Consider the following 19,188-nt stretch of genomic DNA (forward strand, 5'->3'; position numbering starts at 1 on the left):
ACAAATATGCGTTTTTCCGTACAGATTTTCTCGTACGTCGTACACGTCTTAAAATGCATAATAAACGTACTATGTACAGCAAAAATGTACAGGTTTGACATGTATGCATTTTGGCTAATGAGGGTGTTAGTGGAGACTAGAGACTGCTGTTGAAAAAAAAAATCACTGCTGTTTTCTTCTACGCTGAACAAAACAGCACCACTCTGCCCCCTAGCGGAAAATCTGTCAATTGCATCTTATCAAAAATATAAATTACCTGATCGAACCTCCTTGGGGGCCAGCTCCGGCCCGCGGGCAGTATGTTTGACACCCCTGTTCCAATACCATCGTTGGAGTGGTTTATTCACACAGAGGAACTCCGTCTTGCTTTAAAATAAGCAGCGGTAGTCTAAATATACTAGTCTCAAGTCCCAATTTGTTGTTCCAAATGATGATTATTTTGTTGTGACTTCGAGATAGATGTCTCCATATTGTTCTGTTGGTGACATTATTTTAAAAAATAACGTTATACATAGATGATAAGGAACATTAATCATTATTATTAATCTCAAGTTATATACAGTACTACATTCAAAACTAATTACGATTTAATAAAGGGGAGGTTTTACAATAAATGTACAAAACTTTCAGATACTGGATGTATTTTTATGTAAAAACGGGTTAAAAGGAAGTGGTAGGTAAGGCACAGCATATATATTCTATACCAGTGGTTCTCAACTGGTATGATTTACGGAAACAACATCCAAATCTAATTCCAAGTCGTAACTCAAATCAAGGATAAAAAAATCCACTCTTGAATGCATTGAATGAAAAGGTTTAAACTTTAAACCAAATACAGCACCATACATCTAATAAACCACCAACACCGAAGCAACCTATTTACAATTCCCTTTCAAGGGACATTATACATCATTTAGCGACACCCAGTGGTAAAAATACGTAATTCATTTAAAAACAAATAATATATCGATTTAAACAATAAGCAATTATACATGTAATACATTTAAAAATGTGTTTTCTTAATTTCTTCAAGATTGAAAATGTGTTCATTTATTTGACATAACATGAGTTTCACCAAAATTGGTGGCCAGCTTGCTGCTACGGGGTACTGAAAGCTCGTGAAAGGCTTTGCAAAAAAGGGAAATGGGGAGGGAAATGTACGGTTTGGGAACTTTTAGTTTCCTTAGTTTGTGTTTTTTCGATGTTAGCACTCGTTTACGGTTGCGCTACGCAATACAGCGACATCTAGTGGCCAAATCTTTAATATAATAAAATCCATCTTCGTTTGGCCAAGGTGTTTATAGTACAAACTTTACCGTCCATTGTTTTAAGTGTGAAATGGCATGATATACTGTAACTCGTATTGTCAGCTCATCATTGCCATCTACTGTTAAGGAGTGTAACTGATCTTAAGTTTTTTTTCCCCTTACATTATTTCGCCTACAACCCACTGGTTGAGAATACCATCTTTTATACAATACTATGTTTAATGAATCCTCTCTGATCCAAACACAGATGTGTTACAATCGATTGTTTTCAGCCTCGTTTTGTCACTTAACCTGCTTCCACAAAAACAATAAAAATAATGTTGTGATTACACAGTAAACCTTAAGAAAAAAAACTTTTCTTTTGATTAAGTTGACATGTAAGACGTTTAAAGTTGAATTTTATCTGTGTGTGATGCTATACATAGTCGCTGTTTGATTTGTTATTATGTATTGTACTTTTGTCAGCGCCTTGTTTTACAAGTATTTTCTACCTGCATTGTGAAAAAATAATGAAAAAAATTGGCTTTTTTCAGTTTGTATCTTCATCCATCACCATTTGGAAGAAATTTTTAAAAATATTAAGTCCTTCACCTGTCATGATTACTGATTAGTATCACCTGTGCCCCCTCATTTGGCGCCAGCCGCTGCGGGCTACCTGATTGGTTCCCTGTCCTTTTTTAAGCCCAGTCCTGTCACTCTCCGGTTGTCAGTCCGTCAGCGAACCTCTGTTTCTACAAGGCAAGCATTTTGATCTGACTCCCGCCTGTCACCCTTTTGCACCCGTTTTTTTCCACCCGTCCGCTCCTAATCTTCCCGTTTGTCTCCGGCTCCGACCTGTTTTTTACTCCAACCACGTCAGCTCTCCCGTCTCGGCTTACGACCCGTTTTTGATCCCGACCACGTTTTTGCTCTCCTGTTGACCTGTTTTTCCATCCTTGACACCGCCATCTCCCGCTACAGAAGATCCACTTCCTTATTCAAATCACAATCCGATTGCATGAGCGGCTTGCTTCCCGCGTCCAGCGATCACCGGATCGCGGGCGCTGCCCTTCCTCTTTCTATCAATAAACTTGTGGTTAACGCTACGCATTTGGGTCCTGATTACGTCCTGGTCGTGACATCACCAGTGTTTGCATATTAATGTGTTCACTAGTTTTATTCAACATTTTTCTCCATTGAACATTATTGATGTGATGGAAAGCGTTAGTCAAGAGTATCAAAATTAATTGACTATGTTACTATTGATTTGATTATTTTGTAGGCTCAAACTACCAAATGATTGCCAGAATTATGTTCCAGCTAAAGCACTAAAATTGATCATAAACATGCTCAAAATATGTAGCAGGTTATCAAAAAGTGTGCAGAGTTTTGCAGTCATGGGCTCAAATCCAGTTAACAGCCTCCCTGCACGGAGTTTGCATTTTCTCAAATGCTTGCATGGGTTTTACCCGGGTATTTCCTCCCACATTAAAAAACATGCATTCCGAGTTAATTGGCCGATTCATATTGTCCGAAGGTGAAAATAAGCAAGTGAGTTGTCTGTCTCTGTGTGCCCTGCGACTGACTGGCAACCAGTTCAGGGTGTCCCCTGCCCACTACCTGAAGAACCCTACTGAGGGTAAGCGGTGCCGATAATTGATGGATGGATGGAAAACCGATACAAGGATAATCCAGAGTCGAAAGAAGCTTTGACCAAAAAGTTATGACATAACTCTTTCTAGCGGTTGGCCCTTAGACAACTCAGAACCTGCGTCGGAACTGATATTTCCCGATACATTTTTGTAGGGTCTTGATTGGCTTTAACTATGCTGGTGTATGTTTGTGTGTTTCCCATCACAAGATGCTGCAATTGTCAAATATAGATTTAAATATTATTAGATACTAAGTGGGCAGCACGGCGGATGGGTGTTTAACGCAAAGCCCCATGCAGTGTTCTTGTTTGCCCGCGTCCCTGCGTCCTCGACGCATCATTTTTGCTGGGGACGCATAGTCTCAAATCAACGTGCGTCCCTGGGACGCAACCTTTTTGCCACAAAATTGTAATTATTACCCGATTACTTTTTTTAACAAAGATTTACTGCTCTCCAAAATTTTTTTTAGGCAGATCCGCCATTGTTGTTTTGGTCTCGCGGTTCGAGTTTTCGTCTGCACGCCGATCTCGGCCAACGGGATCTCGTTGTGTAGTGAAAGGAAGTCCGTCTTTTTTTAGAGAACCGGCTTTTTTGGCTCAACTCATTAAAAAGAGGCTCACTTGCTTTGATGATTGATATTACCAATTATGTTGTATAAAGAAGTTAAGAAAAAAAGGAAGTATAAAAGGAGAAAATAAAAAAAACAGGTTTGTGGTTATCCCTTTAATCCAGGGGTGGCCAACCCGGTCCTCAAGAGCCGCATGTCCTGCATGTTTTGGAGGTTTCTCAGGTGATGCAAATTTCAAGATTGTTTGCAAGCTGTGCAGGAGCTTAATAATGACCCAGGTGATTGGGATCACCTGTATTTGAACAGAGAAACTCCAAAAACATGCAGGACATGCGGCTCTTGAGGACCGGGTTGGCCACCCCTGCTTTAATCGGTATATTACCAACAACAATTTGATGCAGAAAATGAATTAATGATTTGATGATTAAAACTGAATGAATATCTCATCTCATTAGCTGAACCGCTTATCCTCAGCAGGGTCGCGGGGGTGCTGGAGCCCATCCCAGCAATCATCGGGCAGTGGGCAGGGGACACCCTGAACTGGTGGCCAGACAATCGCAGAGTACACAGGGACAGACAACTCGCTCATTCACACCTAGGGACAATTTGGACCGGCCAATCCATCTGAAATGCATGTCTTTGGAATGTGGGAGGAAACCGGAGTGCCCGGAGGAAAGCACGGGGAGAAAAGACATGCAAGACACGACATGAAGTTAGAAACTCCGCACAGGAAGTCCGGTAGCTGGTTTTGAACCCACACAGGAGGTTCCCAAGACCTTAGAACTGTGACGCACATGCGCTAACCACTGCGCCGCTAAAGATTCTGACACCACAAAAAGCGGATTACACACTCATAGATTTAACAGATTGTATGGTCTTCTGTTTTATTTTAATGGCCTCTACATTTAACATATTAATCGTCCTCAATTAAAAGCTGGACACCCAGTTGGGAGACAAAGTGCTCAATTTCTTTGGGCAGGATTCTTATCAAGTCAACAACCCAAAACTTTAATTTGGCTTAATTAAGGCGGAGAAACCCTTTGACGACCAATATTTGGTGGATACAGTGATAATCTCTGAAAGGGCTACTGTTCTCTGCATAACAGGGAAAAATCTGTAGCTTGAATACATGTTACTCTGGAGGTTTTAACCCCGCAAGACCCGTTGACCGTAAACATTCCGACACAAGAAGACAGTTTTATCTCCAGAAGAGGAGGAACTTCTCATCAGAGAACTCGTCTGGTTCCATCCTCTGCCATTGCACGATGGCGTTTGAGAGTGCCTGTCAAGTTATATTTAGCCTATTGATGCAAGCTGCATTCCATTCACAACAGACGTGGAGACACACTGGCAGTGTGGCTTTAGTGTCTGCGAGTGTGAAGATCAGCAAAGATCAATCCGGAGAGTACGGGTTGACCTCTGAGCCTTGCCTGCCTTTTCCCCTAAAGGTTACAGCTCGTGCTCTCGAGACGCAGTTGCAGGTAAGCAAAACGATCCGCATTATGACAAAATAATATAACCTTGTAAATAATGATGGTTCTTGAGTTGTTCAATTTCTCATAAACAAAATGTCTATTGTTTAAAGTTGTTAACATGTTTAGTCATGTCATTTCCTATCACTACTTTAATTTACTTTGTGATTATGTTCAATGGTAATGTCTCTCTATTTGAAAAGTGAATATGAAAATCTAGAGGACAAAAAAAACTTTCATCAAATAACGTGAATAGAATTATATTTTCTAATTATAGTATGTGCCACAAACAGATACTTTTGCTCATGTATTTTTATTTCATGGACAGAAAATCCGAAAATGGAACATAAAATAGTGAAAAATATGATTTTCAATGAGCGAAAGTACATAGAAGCGGAAAAAAAGTCGTCTTATTTTACTTGATTACTATACTGCATTTTTCTATGGGACTTTTTGTTGTGTAAAGATTGACTATCATGCAACACTTGCATTTATGGTGAGCCCGCTTTAGGTTTAAAGATTTGTGTCTCAACACAGTGCCTTTAGATTGTTATGATGCGATTTAAAAACAACTACTATTAATGCAAAATGTTTTTATTTGGGAAAAAATTGCACGTGTTCTTACCCTTTTTAAAGGAACCCAAATTTGATTTAAAAATAAGAAAAGGGTTTCGAGTAATTGTAATTAAAGTAAAAAATATAATCAGTTAAAAAACAGCATAAATTTAGAATAAATATGTGTAAAGAATATTTTAAGGTTATTGTACATAGCTCGATTAAATAAGAACACAAAATATGTCACAATCACAATGATAGAAATATGTAATGGGCCATATGCACATAATGATGAGCATTATGAGGAAAAAATCAAGAGTTTTCAGTCCTTAATTTACAGAAAAATAAATCTAATTGGAGATTGCATTTCCCCGTACAAATTTATTTCCATTTTAATACAACTTCATTAAATAAATCCTGGCTGAAACAGAAACTCGCGAATACAAATTCTATTGTTGCTTTACATAAAACCTCATAAATTTGCAATGTTTTAAAACAGGCTTTGCTGTATTCATTATCGTAAACCTTATCGTAACCCAGTATTTGTCATCATTACGACCCATTCAAGGCTTTTAAGTCAAGTCAAGTCATGTTTATTTATTTGTTTGTTTATTTGTTACTGTTATACGATACCTCCTCAAAGAGTCTCAAAGGACTGCACAGACCACAGATTATTGCATACTACAGACTATTATGACACCCTCCCCTGATCTAAAACCTACATGAGGGCAAATGATACACAGATATTGTCAACATGAAAATGGGTTATTCATATGCCATAGAGTAGACGTGTGTTTTAAGCTTAGATTTAAACATTTCCACTGAGGTTGCAGATCAGATCTCAGGGGGAAGAGCATTCCGCAGCACCGGTGCCCGAATGGAGAACGCTCTCGAACCTGTGGATCTCTTCTTGGCTCTTGCGATCACTAGTAGACCAGCGTTTTCAGAGCGAAAGCTCCGGACCGGAACATGGGGGGAAATTAAATCTGAAAGATATGAGGGAGCGAGTCTATGCATGATTTTGTATAATACCAACAGAACCTTAAAATCACATCTTAAGCTAACAGGGAGCCAATGCAGGTTAGCTAAAATTGGGGTAATGTGATCAAACTTTCTTGTCTTAGATAATAGCCTCGCTGCAGCATTTTGTACCAGCTGAAGGCTCTTGATTTTGGACTTCGGGAGACCGGAGAGTAGTGCATTACAGTAATCGAGACGGGAGGTAACAAACGCATGAATTATAATCTCCGCATCCGACTGAGACAGCATAGGGTGAATTTTAGCAATGTTGCGATGATGGAAAAAAAGCTGTTCTAGTAATATTCTTAACGTGTGTTTGAAATGACAGATCACGGTCAAATATGACACCTTAATTCTTTACTGTGGTCACCCATCATAAAATTGCGCCGGTCTAAGGTGTCATGTATCGAAAGTCCAAACAACTTCATGTCGTGTCTTGCATGTCTTTCCAGTACTCGCTTCCCGGCACTCAACAACAACCTTGGCAGGACCCACAATGTCACAATTTTGCACAATGCCAACTGGAGAGAAGAAGAAGCATGCAGCAGCTATTTGTCGAGAGGTCCACAGCAGCAACGGTATGGCGTGCGGCCCGGGCAAACACGACACTGTTGCGATAATGCAGCGTCCCCCCTGAGGGATCCCGGTCCAAAATGTCAGGGCTCCTGACCGCCAGAAATAAGATAAAGGGGATGATTTACCATAGAAGCCAGTGCTTTGTCTCTGCCCTTTTTAAAGCTCTATTTCTGGGTGAGGCAGGGCAAGAGCTACAGGGAGGGAACTTGCGAGGGTCAAATGCGTATAGCTGTTTGGAGAAAATGACGCTCCGTGACAGCTGTCAGCCATTCAAATTACTGTAATTCTGTGACGCAACTGAGCTTAATTTTCCATGACAGGCCCTACGTCAAAACTTTATCAAGTTAGACAAAAATGCATCATGTTACACTTTTTTTTACTGATATCAATACCAATACTCAACTCTTGAATAGTCATACATATTGATATCAGATATTAATACAGCTAGTGCAAACTACCACAACCCAAAAGAAATACCTCCAAATTCAAACAGTAATTATTCCCCTCTCAAATTGGATTAATTTAATAGTAATCCCTTGCTGTATCACTACTTTTGCTACTTCGCAGATTTTCATTCATTGTGTTCTGCATTCTTATTGGCTAAACAGTCACCACACCCCTTTTCCACTTGTCTGCCCTCCTGTCAATGTGGTCTGAGTTGTACACGTGCGTAAAACCGCATTTTTGGTTTATAAGTTTCTCTAAAAGCCATCATATCATCAAAACCCACAAAAGCACTAAAAAGCACCAAAAGGAAGATGCTTTCTATCGCCAACAAAGTTGGACTTCTCAACTTGCTCTGGAGCCACATGCGGCTCTTTAATGCTCTTGAGTAGCTGCCTGGTGCTTTTTCGAAAATGTTTGATAGTGGAAAAATATATGGTCTCTATAAAAGGGCAAACATGACATATTCTTTATGTTTTCCAATGAATATAAAAAGATACAGTATGTAATTCCTTCTTTATGGACCCTTTGCACACACGTGATCCAACCACTTGATGATACCATAACAGACGGTAGTAAACAGTCGTAAACGGTAAACAACAACAACAAAAAAAGCTATACTTTTCAACACCATTGGCAAAGACTGGTCAAACAAATATTGTGCAGCTGTCAGATGACGTGGCTTATTTTGTCGAAAATCACAAAGGGCATAATTTAGAGAAACTGAGTATTGCATTAGCAATGGTAGCTACCGAGCCATACAGCCTTCCTTCTGACATATTCACACAGCTAAACAAATCATTCAGTCTGCCTGACTTTAGTCCACATGATCTGTACCACCGTATAATAAATGGAGTATCCCCATACACCAGTGCTGACCTAAAAGCATACAAAAGTCTGGATGCTTACTAGTTATTCGCAACTGGTACACGTTTCTCCCCTTCATTTTGCTGACAAATACACGCCCGGTGTGGAATATCCCCCTTGCTAAAATGTCACTGAAACAACTTTGTATCTAAATTTTGGTGGAATGTAATAGAACAGTAAAGCACGGGGCATTTGCACCTTTTGAGGAAGTTGAGTATATTTACTTTGGCAAAATGACGTTTTATCTTCTGAACATTCGTCTCTTGCTTTATCCGTTGATAATTGTACAGTTCACTTCTGCGTAATGATCTTTATGGTAAAGCACATAACAGTTTTCAATTCATGTGATAATCGGAAAATTACTGTTTTGAATCACTTGTAAGTCGCAATGAAAGCAAATTGCTTACTTAGTAAGAAATGGCAATGGTAAGCCACTAATGTTAGCTCGTTAGCACTAGCTAACTTATTATATTAACTGTCCTTGACGTGAATCGTACCTTCTGAGCATAAAATCGCTTGGAAATACACCAAACGTTCCTTGTAAAAATTGTTCGCTGCAAATCATGAACTAATATGAGGGTTATGGGTTCCTCTGTTTGATTTGCAGATAAACATTGCCGTCTTCAGTTTTCATCAAAACAGATAGAAACAATTCCAAATCAGGCCCAGAACCTTGCCGGTTGGGGCAGCCCAACTCACAGCTATAAATCACCATTGTAAAAATGTGGTGGTTATTTTCATCTGTTGTAGTTATTATTGTTCATTTCACTTCAACTGTTTGTTCATCTGCTATCTGCTGGGGTGCTTCTGCTGTCCGTCATGTGTCTCATTCTGCCTGGGAAGGCAACATGAAGTCACGTGCAAATCGCCCATAAGGTTTATAAAAGGCCAGTATTTTGTAACAAAATCTAAGTTAAACAACAAATAAGAAACATAATTGGTGCATGATTTATAAAAAAAAAGGGCAGCGAGACAAAAGCTCAACCAGACCCGATCATGAGTGACATTTTAGCCCTGACTGGCCAAAATTCGGATCAGGTCGGAATTGGGTTTGGGCACAAGATCTTACCTGTATGCTGAAAGTGGCAGGCAAAACATTTTTCCGGTTACTCGCTTCAGATTTGTCCAACAGTTCTCTATTCAATCAACCACCTGTATTATTTCCTTGTTTATTGACTGTTGGCGCTAACACTTTGGTTGATTAACAACTAACTAACTAACCCATAACAACTAAGCCAGTCACACATGAAACTGGTGACGTTGCATCAACTTAAAATTCGTTTGGCTACTCCAACTGATCACCCTGACCCGAGTGACACAGCCGCTTTCTTGTGTCCCGTTTCATCTGGAGGGAAGAAAGCATCACCAACTTGCCTGCCTAACTTGTTTGTGAGTTTTGGCATATGGGTCGGCCAATTTTTTTGTGTTTTTTTCTACTTTTTCCTTTTTTTCCCTTTGTTTTTGTGTATGTGTTTGTCTTGCTGTTGGTTACCACTCTCGAGGTATATGACCAGGGTAGATAGTTCGATAGGGCCGGATTGAAAAAACCTGCGGGCCCCTGGAGTAACAATGCAACTCCCTTAAACATATGTGAATATTATTCTTTTCTTTCAATCCCAGGTGACATGATGGATCTGGGAAAGAAGCACAGCATTCCCAAAGACATCATGCTGGAGGAGCTGTCGCTGCTTACCAACAGAGGCTCCCGTCTGTTCAAGATGCGCCAGAGACGCTCGGAAAAGTACACCTTCGAAAGCATCCAAAACCAGGCCAACGCGCAGCTGAACGTGAGTTTGCCACCGCCACGAGCGCTCGGTCGTCTGAGGATGTGACGGTGATAAGAGAAACGGGGGCCCGCCACAAGAGGCTCCTCAGACACTTGGCTGACAAGCAACGTCTGTGCTTATCTGTGTGTCTGGAGGGAGTGTCGACTTTAAATCCGGATGACTGTTTAACTATTTGTTTCGCAGAATGATTTACTGGCACAGACTGCACAAATGATCGAGATTAAAGTGGACGCGCCAACCAATGGAGATACTCCTAAACCAGATGAGGCGGCTCCAAGTAATGGTACGGATTTTTTTATACTAATCACCAGGGGTGTTCAGTCAGATATTGATTAGGATACCAGACGAAAAAAACGGTATCATCCTAAAGGACAAATATTGGTGCCCCTATTTAATTTTATTGATATGTTTTTCAGGTAGTGCTTACGGTTTCCCAGACGAATTAGGTCCCAAAATAGCCTCTTTTTGTCTCTAATACCATTTATTATCAATGAAGCCTTACTCTCAACATATTGGCTTTTTAGCTTTAAATCAGAGATTTTGCATACATTATCTGCATCGCTTATTCTAAATAGGGTCGCGGGGGTGCTGGAGCCAAGCTTAGCTGTCCTCGGGCAGTGGACACCCTCAACTGGTTGCCAGACAGTCGCAAGTCACACAGACACAGACAACTCACTCGCTCATTCACATCTAGGGACAATTCAGACCGGCCAATTCACCTGAAATGCATGTTTTTGGAATGTGGAAGGAAACAGGAGTGCCTGGAAGAAACCCACGCAAGCATGAGGAGAACATGCAAACTCCACACAGGAAGGTTTGATCCCAAAACCTCAGAACTGTCCCAACAACTCAGCCGCCGTGCTGCCAGAGATTTTGCAGTTCATTCATAATGATGATTGATCAGTCAAAAATAAAAGAGCATATACACACAAATGTATACTGTACGTGGTTTGATTCTAACAAACTACGATTTATTTAAATGGCAAGGAAAATTGAATCAAACGAAAAAATACAGAACATTGTTGACACAAAAACCTGCGGCATTGAGAAGGGGTAGGGGGAGAAATTCTGTAGCAGGTATGAAAGTATTGATGAATAAACCCAGTTTTAAGATTATCAACTCATTTAAATGATGACGATTAATTTTATTAGATTTATAGCGTGTCAAAATGAAGAACGTTTGTTTTCTTCCGTAACTCTGATAACAAACGGGCCCTCAGGGGTGCGGTGCGTGTAAGACCGCACATGGCCTCACAGGAGGCGGGTCCTGTGACTAGTGGGTTCCTGTTGATGCTTTTCAACATAAAGTTGTACATTCAGTTGATTGTAATAATTGTTGATATTAGGCAAAATTTCATTCGGGCACGCAATTAAATTGCTGGCCTGAAAGATGACACAAATCATCTTTTAATTACAAATGAACAGTATGGGGGTCAAAAACTTTATCATACAGCTAGAAAGTCTGTTGACTTCTTGTGAACGAATACAATGTTTGTCGTAGGCCCTGACTTGTCTGCCCTTTTAGGAAAGGGAAGGGTCTTGTGAAAAAATTGTGGGTCCTTCGTTGTTTTGACAAAGATGGTGTTTGGAAAAGAAATGGGGAAATGCATTGTAGCAAGGTAGTACCTGAGTAACTCAATATCAGTTGGTGGCAGCTGATTCTTATTTTTTTCCCTTTTATATACTCGTTATCTGCTCATTAGTTAGTATCCGGCAAATAAAATAAAATGAATAAATGAACAAATACATAAAATAAACAACCTATTTTGTTTGATGAACCTGTTTTTTTCTTATTTTTAATTCACAATATTTCTTTATTATTATAAGAAAAAAGTTAGAGCATCGTAATAAAATGTTTTTCCGTCTAGTAGATATTATATTCTCATTTTGTTTTGTTTTTCCAGAAAACAACCAGAGAAAAATATCGTACAACAAAAAGATAGATTAAAAATATACTAAAATTTAAAAATACAGCATAATTATTCATCAACATAAATAACTTCCTGAGCCATGGTGACCACAAATAATGAGAAAAACTGTCCCGTCAATTTAGGCCACATTAAAATTAAAGGCTTGAAAAACAACAACATTAAACCGTCACTGAGAATTAATTTTTAAACATTTTCGATGAACGTTGAGCCCCGAAGTTTTTCATGAAAAACAGCCTTATCCAACTGTGTCAGATTGTAGCATGAAGACTTAGTGATCAGTGCTTCAGGGTTCACGGATCCCTTAACTACCAGGGTCATCGGGGCACCCCTCCCTGCAGTGTGTCTTGGGCAAGTACATTAATAAAATAATACACACTTTAAGGTGAGTGGTAATCAGACAATGATTAATTTTATTGCTGCATTTTTGCACTGTTGTTACTTCCTATGATACAGACTGGCTTGGGGAGTAACGGAAAACATAGAATAGTGTTTCATAATCAGGAAAGAAAAGAAAGTTACTGTATTCCATTACAATGACAGAAAAAAGATGTAATCAAATACAGGTATATTTTGTAAAAATAAGAATTACTTCGCAGGAGTACAATATTTCTCAAAGGATTTGTATGTTGCACACTACAGGGGACAATATTAAAGTCAGGTGTCCGTTAGTTTGAATTCCTTATTCTTTTCCTTGTTCACAATATCTTTGTTCACATTCGCCATATCTGGTCACTCCTCTCCCTCTCTGCAGTTTATTTGATTCCACACACACGCTCGCTCTCATTCACTTCATGCAACTATCTGATCTTGGTTTCATCCAATTATTTTTTCAAGGTGACTGTACATTATTCATTTATCATGAAATATAGTAATTGTATTCATTTTTGGTTTATTTTGTCTTTTATTAGCATATTAGGTATTAGAGTAATCCAAAAGTAATTGAAAGTATTCAAGTTGAATTACTGGAATATGTTTGTATTCGGATTACGTTACTGACTACATTTTCATTAGGTAATTAGAAACTGTATCGGATTATAATTTTAAAGCCACCCCCCAACCCTGTATATACAGTACAGTAGTTTAATATCTCAAGTAGCCCTTGAAGTGCATTTGAGTACCCCCGATTTGAGAACCACGGATTTACTGAAAGGCGGCGGCATGGCGGTTGGGTGGTCAGTGTGCAGCCCTATGGTGCAGAGGTTCAGGGTTCAAGTCCAGCTACCGCATCCTCCTCGTGTGGAGTTTGCATGTACTCCCCGTGCCTGGGTGGGTTTCCTCCGGGCACTACGGTTTCACCAACATTCCAAAAACATGCTTGTCAGGTTAATTGGCCGGTTCAAATTGTCCCTTGGTGTGAATGAGCGAGTGAGTTGTCTGTGTCTGTGTGCCCTGCGACCGGCTGGCAACCAGTTCAGGGCGTTCTCCTCCCACTGCCCGAAGATAGCTGGGATGGGCTCCAGCACCCCCGCGGCCCTAGTGAGGATAAGCGGTGCAGATAGTGGGTGGATGGATGATTTCCTGCATTAAAAGCCATTTCAAAAGGCGTTTCTTTATCACTCGTTCGGGTAATATTTGCTCTGTCATTTTTCTTTCTTTGGCTATTCTCTACTTCCCAACTGTTACCACTCCACCATTCGCTATAAATAAGAATGACTGGCAAACAGTCAAGCATGAGCTTGCGATTATATAATGTTGTCATAAAAAAACCCCAACTCAAAGCGACAACACGTTGTAGTCATAAGAGCAAAGGCTTAGCCCGGAGTGATTTAAGAATTTCTTGGCTGTTTGAGTTATACTTTTAAGGATGATTAATTGCGTGATTTTATCTCATGTTATCCATCAAGTCACCGAGCTAAGTCCTGAAGGGGTGGCATCCCATACAGACATGTTACATGATGAGTGTACACTTCAAGTATGCGCTATTTTAAGACCTAAGATCATAATGATGGACAAGTCCGCCTGCCAAGGCTATAAGGGCTCTCTAAGCACGCCCCAGCTCATAATTCCGCTCATAAAGTGCAACTCTTAGCTAGCGTCGCCATGAACTGAATTGTTAAAATTGTTATGGTGCAAAACATTCTGTCGTGATCAGCTGAGATTTTATTTGAGGAAAATCTCCTTTATTTTAAGCTTTTTAAATTTCACACCCTTTGCTTGCATATATTTGACAACAAGACTTGGGGAAGCATGAGTAAAAATGAAAGAAAATCATTTTAGACAATACGAGAGGGATCTCATTCAAGGGCCGTTTGGAAAAAATAACATTCTACAATAGAAAAAAAATAATTTAAAGATTTTTATACACAACAATTTAATCTCAATATGTGCCCTTTCAAGTCCAAACACCACACTGTGATTAACACTGCAAGTAGTAATCAAAAATGAATTAAGGCTATTTGAACTGAAAATATAATTGTACTTTTTTACAATAATATGTTTCAAAATGAAACAAAAATGTGTTTTTTGTATTTGTCGTTGTTTTTGTATTTCTTCTTATATGAAGACAAATATTTTGCTCATTACAGCTCTATTTTCCATGTATTCAAAATATTTTGATATTTTTAGATTTTTTAGAAGTAGAATCATTAAACTCTTTTCTTGACTATAATAAATAACATAAACATAAACAACGTTTTTTTTTAGTTGAAAACATAAGTAGAACAAACTGAACTAAAAAAATAAGGCACCATTGTGTAATAAAGTGCAGTTGATTACACGTGAGATTATTTTCAAAATTAAGAAAATATATGAAGAAATATTTAAATATTTAACTCTGATAAAAGGATAGCCAAATACAAATGAAGTAATTAATTTTACTCATATGTAGTGAGTGAAAATAAAATTTATGCAACCATTATACAGGGCCCTTGATAGGAAAATGTTTTTTCTTTTTTTTTTGCAAAAAAAAAAAAAACTAAACATTATGTTTGCTCCTAAGACCTTGTGTCCACACGCGTGGACAAGAATGCACATCAAACAAGAAGCTCGGGTCTTAGTAGGTTAAAGCTAGGGACAAGTCAATCAAAACCTTCAAGCAGAGGCATCACTGTGAACTTTGTGTGTTTCCTCTGACAGAAACAAACACAGAGAAGCTAAATGCTACTTCTATGCCCAAAGTATACCACTCGCCCTGGGAGGAGGCAATTAGCAACGATCCAAGCCTCTCTGAGGCTTTCAAAATCAGCATGCCCGAAATGGACCCTCGACCAGATTTCCCCGAGTTCAAAAGCTTCAACCGGTGAGAAAATCGTACAATGTACTGTATTCTGTGGGAATTTCGAGAACTAGATTTCCAATTCTGTCTACGTCACAGGGTAGCGATGCCTTACGGAGGCTTTGACAGAGCGCCAAGAGGAATCACTTTCAAACTTCCAGAGCTGGACCTGAACCCTCCCAAGTACCCAGAGCTCCAAGGGCCAGCAATAAAAAGACCCACTTTCAACAGAAGTGCCCAAGGATGGATATCTGAAGGGACACACCTCATTCTTCCCACAATCACCCTAGAGTCCGTGATCGTCCCAGAATCCGAAGACCTGTAAGGGGTTTTCAGGGTAACGGCAGTCCAGTCCTTCGACACAGCGGACGATGGAGTCTTTCACTCAGTCCCTCAGATGATTATTGTGTTTGCTGTACTTTGGGAGAAACGTCATGTAAATAGAGAATGGAAGGAGCTGAGAAAGTGTCCCATGAAAGTTGCCTTGGTTCAGAACATGTGATGTAAATAAAGAATAACTTTAATTTGGGAATGTCCTAAAATCAGGCTGGGGAAAAATAAAACATAGGATAGCAAATTAACAGTTCTTTCTTCTTCTTCCTGGATGTCAATGAAGTGCCTAAAGCAGGGATGTCGAACGCAGTTTGGCTGTGGGGTCGGATCCAGACTTTCCGTTCTCAGACATATCAGTAAAAGAATGCCAATTTAAAATTATTAGCTTATCGTGTTTTTTTTCAGTATTGCGCTTTATTACTCAGCCTACCCTGCATATTATAATTATGGATAAGGGATTGTTTCCAAGCATAATAATGGGGGAAAATCATTTTGATGTTTGGCATTGAATGCATATACTGAATAATTCTAATAGTTAATTAAATTCAGTTTTACACCTTAACCCACTAACCACGCTATACAAACGCAAGTGGGAGCTACGAGAAAAAATATAATTTTTGCCTTTATTGTCGTACTGGTTTCAAATGAATAAAAAGGAAATAAAAAATAAGACTTTTGGCTGTGCATGGGCAGTAAGATAAGACTACATCACAACAAACAACTAGGCTGGACATGAGGGTTTTTTTTAATTGAAAACAAAATTGGGAACAAACTAAACCAAGGAAATAAAGCACCGTTGTGTACTAAAGTGCAGTTGATTACTTTAAAAACTTCGTAAAAATATGAAGAAATAATTACATCTGATAAAGGAATAGACAAATACAAATGAAGAAAGAATTTCAACTCATACTGAATGTAGGAAGTGTTTTAAAAGAGAAAAAAGTTAAATGAATGCAACCATTATACAGGGCCCTTAATAGGCAAATGTTTTTGTTTTTTGTTGTTGTTTTTGACAGAAAACAACATTATGTTTGCTCCTAAGACCTGATGTCCACATGCGAGGGAGCATTTAGTTTGCATTTAATTTAAAAAATCATAACTTTTGATTGAAATGATCTAGAGATTTGTTTCTTTTTTCACATACTCAGAACTTTATGGTGGGCCGTATAAAATTTTCCAACAGGACGGGTCGTGCCGCATGCCGTATGTTTGACAAGAATAGCCTACAGTGTTTAAAAAAACAAAACAAAAGTCTACACCCGTTGTGATTAAGAAGTAACATTTTTACAATCAGTCAAATGGTTTGTAAATCAGGGCAAAAAGATTAGACATAAACAACAAGATAAACAAATAACGTTCTTCTGTGGAGGAGTAGAAAAAAATAACCACATTGATGACGCGGCTGAAAAAAATAGACCTGCTCGGGCTCGGGTTACTTCTGCAAGTTGCGACTTAAAACCTTGTAAAAAGCATACACTTGGAAAATATTGGTCCTCACTGGAAATCATTTTGTTCATTTTTGTTTGCTTGTTTGTTTTTAAATTATATCATATTTGTATTTTTTTATTCTTTCACCCTTTTTCAGATAATATTTTTCATTTAAGTTATTATTATTCTCGTTTTACACTAGATTTGGTAAAATATGAATTATAGTAATTATGTAAGTTCTCTATTTTTCCCAATTTTACTGTTTTATGATATGTTTAACTACTGATCTGAAATGAAAGCTGGCCAATGACTTATTTAATTTATTAAGAGTATCATTTTTCTCAATTTACAAAATGCAAATCTTATAATAAACATTTTACTTAAAAACAAATTTTCAAAATGATCCAAATTATTTGCCAATGGTTCAAAAGGGGTTTACTAGGAGATATGACCTTTTTTACAACATATTTTGAACTGAACTTTTTGCAGTGCACCCATCAGATCATCCATTATCTGCACCGTTTATCCTCAGTAGGGTAGTGGGGGTGCTGAAGGCCATCCCAGCTATCTTTGGGCAGTGGGCAGAGGACACCCTGAACTGGTTGCCAGCCTGTCGCAGGGCACACAGAGACAGACAGACACTTGCTCATTCACACCTAGGGACAATTTGGACCCGCCAATTGACCTGATATGCAGGTTTTTGGAACGTGGGAGGAAACCGTAGTGCCTGGGGGAAACCCACGCAAGCACGGGGAGAACACGCAAACTCCGCACAGGAAGGTTTGATCTCAGGTCCTCAGAACTGTGCCGCACACGTGCTAACAACTACGCCGCAGTGCTGTCAGGTAGGATGTAGAGGCAGGCCAGGTAGGGAGAGGTGCTAAAAGTGTGCCTGTCTGTCACATACTCAGGGATAAAACTAGAGCGGCCGAGGTCACTGTGTGAGAGATATAAGGGCTGCTCTATCAACATAGAGAAGTGGTGCTTTGAGGAAATTGGTGGAGGAGCGAAGTATCGATCTTTGGCCAAAAGTATCGATCTCATTCAAGTACTTGCTTAGTATCGACAATGTCGATTTTGGGATCGATCAGCCCAACACTACTCATAGCCCAAAATACAAAACCATTGTGAAAGGACAATTTAGTCCACTGCTTTTTAGAAAGTTAGAAACTGGTTAAGCAATTAACATAAGCAGCGATGTTTGGCTTTTAAATTTGGTGATGATACAAATGGAAACAATATGGAAGAGCGCTCTGTGTTTGTGTGTGCGTCATGTTTCTTTATAACAGTGAAAGCGTACAGATGGAGAGACATTACAAAGTTGGCACGGGCCCGTCACAGGAGAGGACGTCCCTGACTAGCTGAGCGGCAATTAAACTAATAAGAGCAGAGGAAGAAGGCCTTGCTCGTCTGTAGGGACGAGTGACGACAGACGACGCTATAAACAGACACATGCGTGCTCCACTTTCCCTTTTTTTGAACCGTGGACTGACCGTCCATTACATTGATCTGCTCGAAAACCAAATCTTCCTGACCAACAGATCCAATATACAGTGGTACCCCTTCTTACAAATTTTATTTGTCCTGGAAGTAACTTTGTAACCTGAAACATTTGTAGGCAGAGAGACCTTTTGAATGTAAATGAACTAACTCATTCCAAGCTCCACAAAACTATGAGATTTTTTTTAAAATAAAACAGCAACAGAACATGAAACAAATGCATTTTAAATTTAGATTACCGAGAGGCACATAATGTAAAAAAAAAAGATTAAAGGAAATGATAAAAATATCAATTTACCTTTTAACTGACCTCTTTGTTTACTGGTCCTAAGCAATGTGTTTTGCCTCACGTTTCTTGAAAAACTGATCCAATGACGTCCGTTATTTCGGTTTTTGACAATACGTCAGAAATACGTGAGGCAGATGTCCTCATAATGAGCAATAGCCCGAACTGTCAACACTTTTTTCTGGGTGAGTTATTTCCATAAATTCTGAAATGTCATGGAATTTTGCCAAAATGTCTTTAATTTTGGCTGACGGAATGATCACTGCATTCTCCTCCTTATTGTCGGTGAACTTCTCCTGCATGACGGT

At 39.1% G+C, this 19,188-nt stretch overlaps 2 protein-coding genes across 5 annotated transcripts in view; one reads left to right on the top strand and one right to left on the bottom strand.

Moving 5' to 3' along the window:
* The window catches only part of LOC148360836 (solute carrier family 22 member 7-like), a 40,726-nt gene that overhangs the window by 17,057 nt on the left and 4,481 nt on the right, over positions 1 to 19,188 (bottom strand). The gene's annotated exons all lie outside the window — the stretch shown is intronic.
* myoz2b (myozenin 2b) lies at positions 4,645 to 15,914 on the top strand. 3 transcript variants are annotated; one of them, XM_088343064.1, is made up of 7 exons: positions 4,645 to 4,941; positions 6,279 to 6,283; positions 6,967 to 7,092; positions 10,022 to 10,188; positions 10,372 to 10,471; positions 15,195 to 15,357; positions 15,433 to 15,914. In XM_088343064.1, exons 1-7 carry the CDS (start codon positions 4,733 to 4,735, stop codon positions 15,656 to 15,658), a joined length of 996 nt encoding a protein of 331 aa, XP_088199190.1. In that variant the 5' UTR covers positions 4,645 to 4,732; the 3' UTR covers positions 15,659 to 15,914. The 3 variants fall into 3 exon arrangements, with proteins under 3 accessions (XP_088199190.1, XP_088199188.1, XP_088199189.1); XM_088343062.1 differs by lacking the exon at positions 6,279 to 6,283 and having other exon boundaries at positions 4,803 to 4,948; XM_088343063.1 differs by lacking the exon at positions 6,279 to 6,283 and having other exon boundaries at positions 4,803 to 4,948; positions 15,237 to 15,357.

The sequence above is a fragment of the Urocampus carinirostris genome, chromosome 8, assembly GCF_059441175.1.
Source record: "Urocampus carinirostris isolate Australia breed hairy pipefish chromosome 8, RoL_Ucar_1.0, whole genome shotgun sequence".
NCBI lineage: Eukaryota > Metazoa > Chordata > Actinopteri > Syngnathiformes > Syngnathidae > Urocampus > Urocampus carinirostris.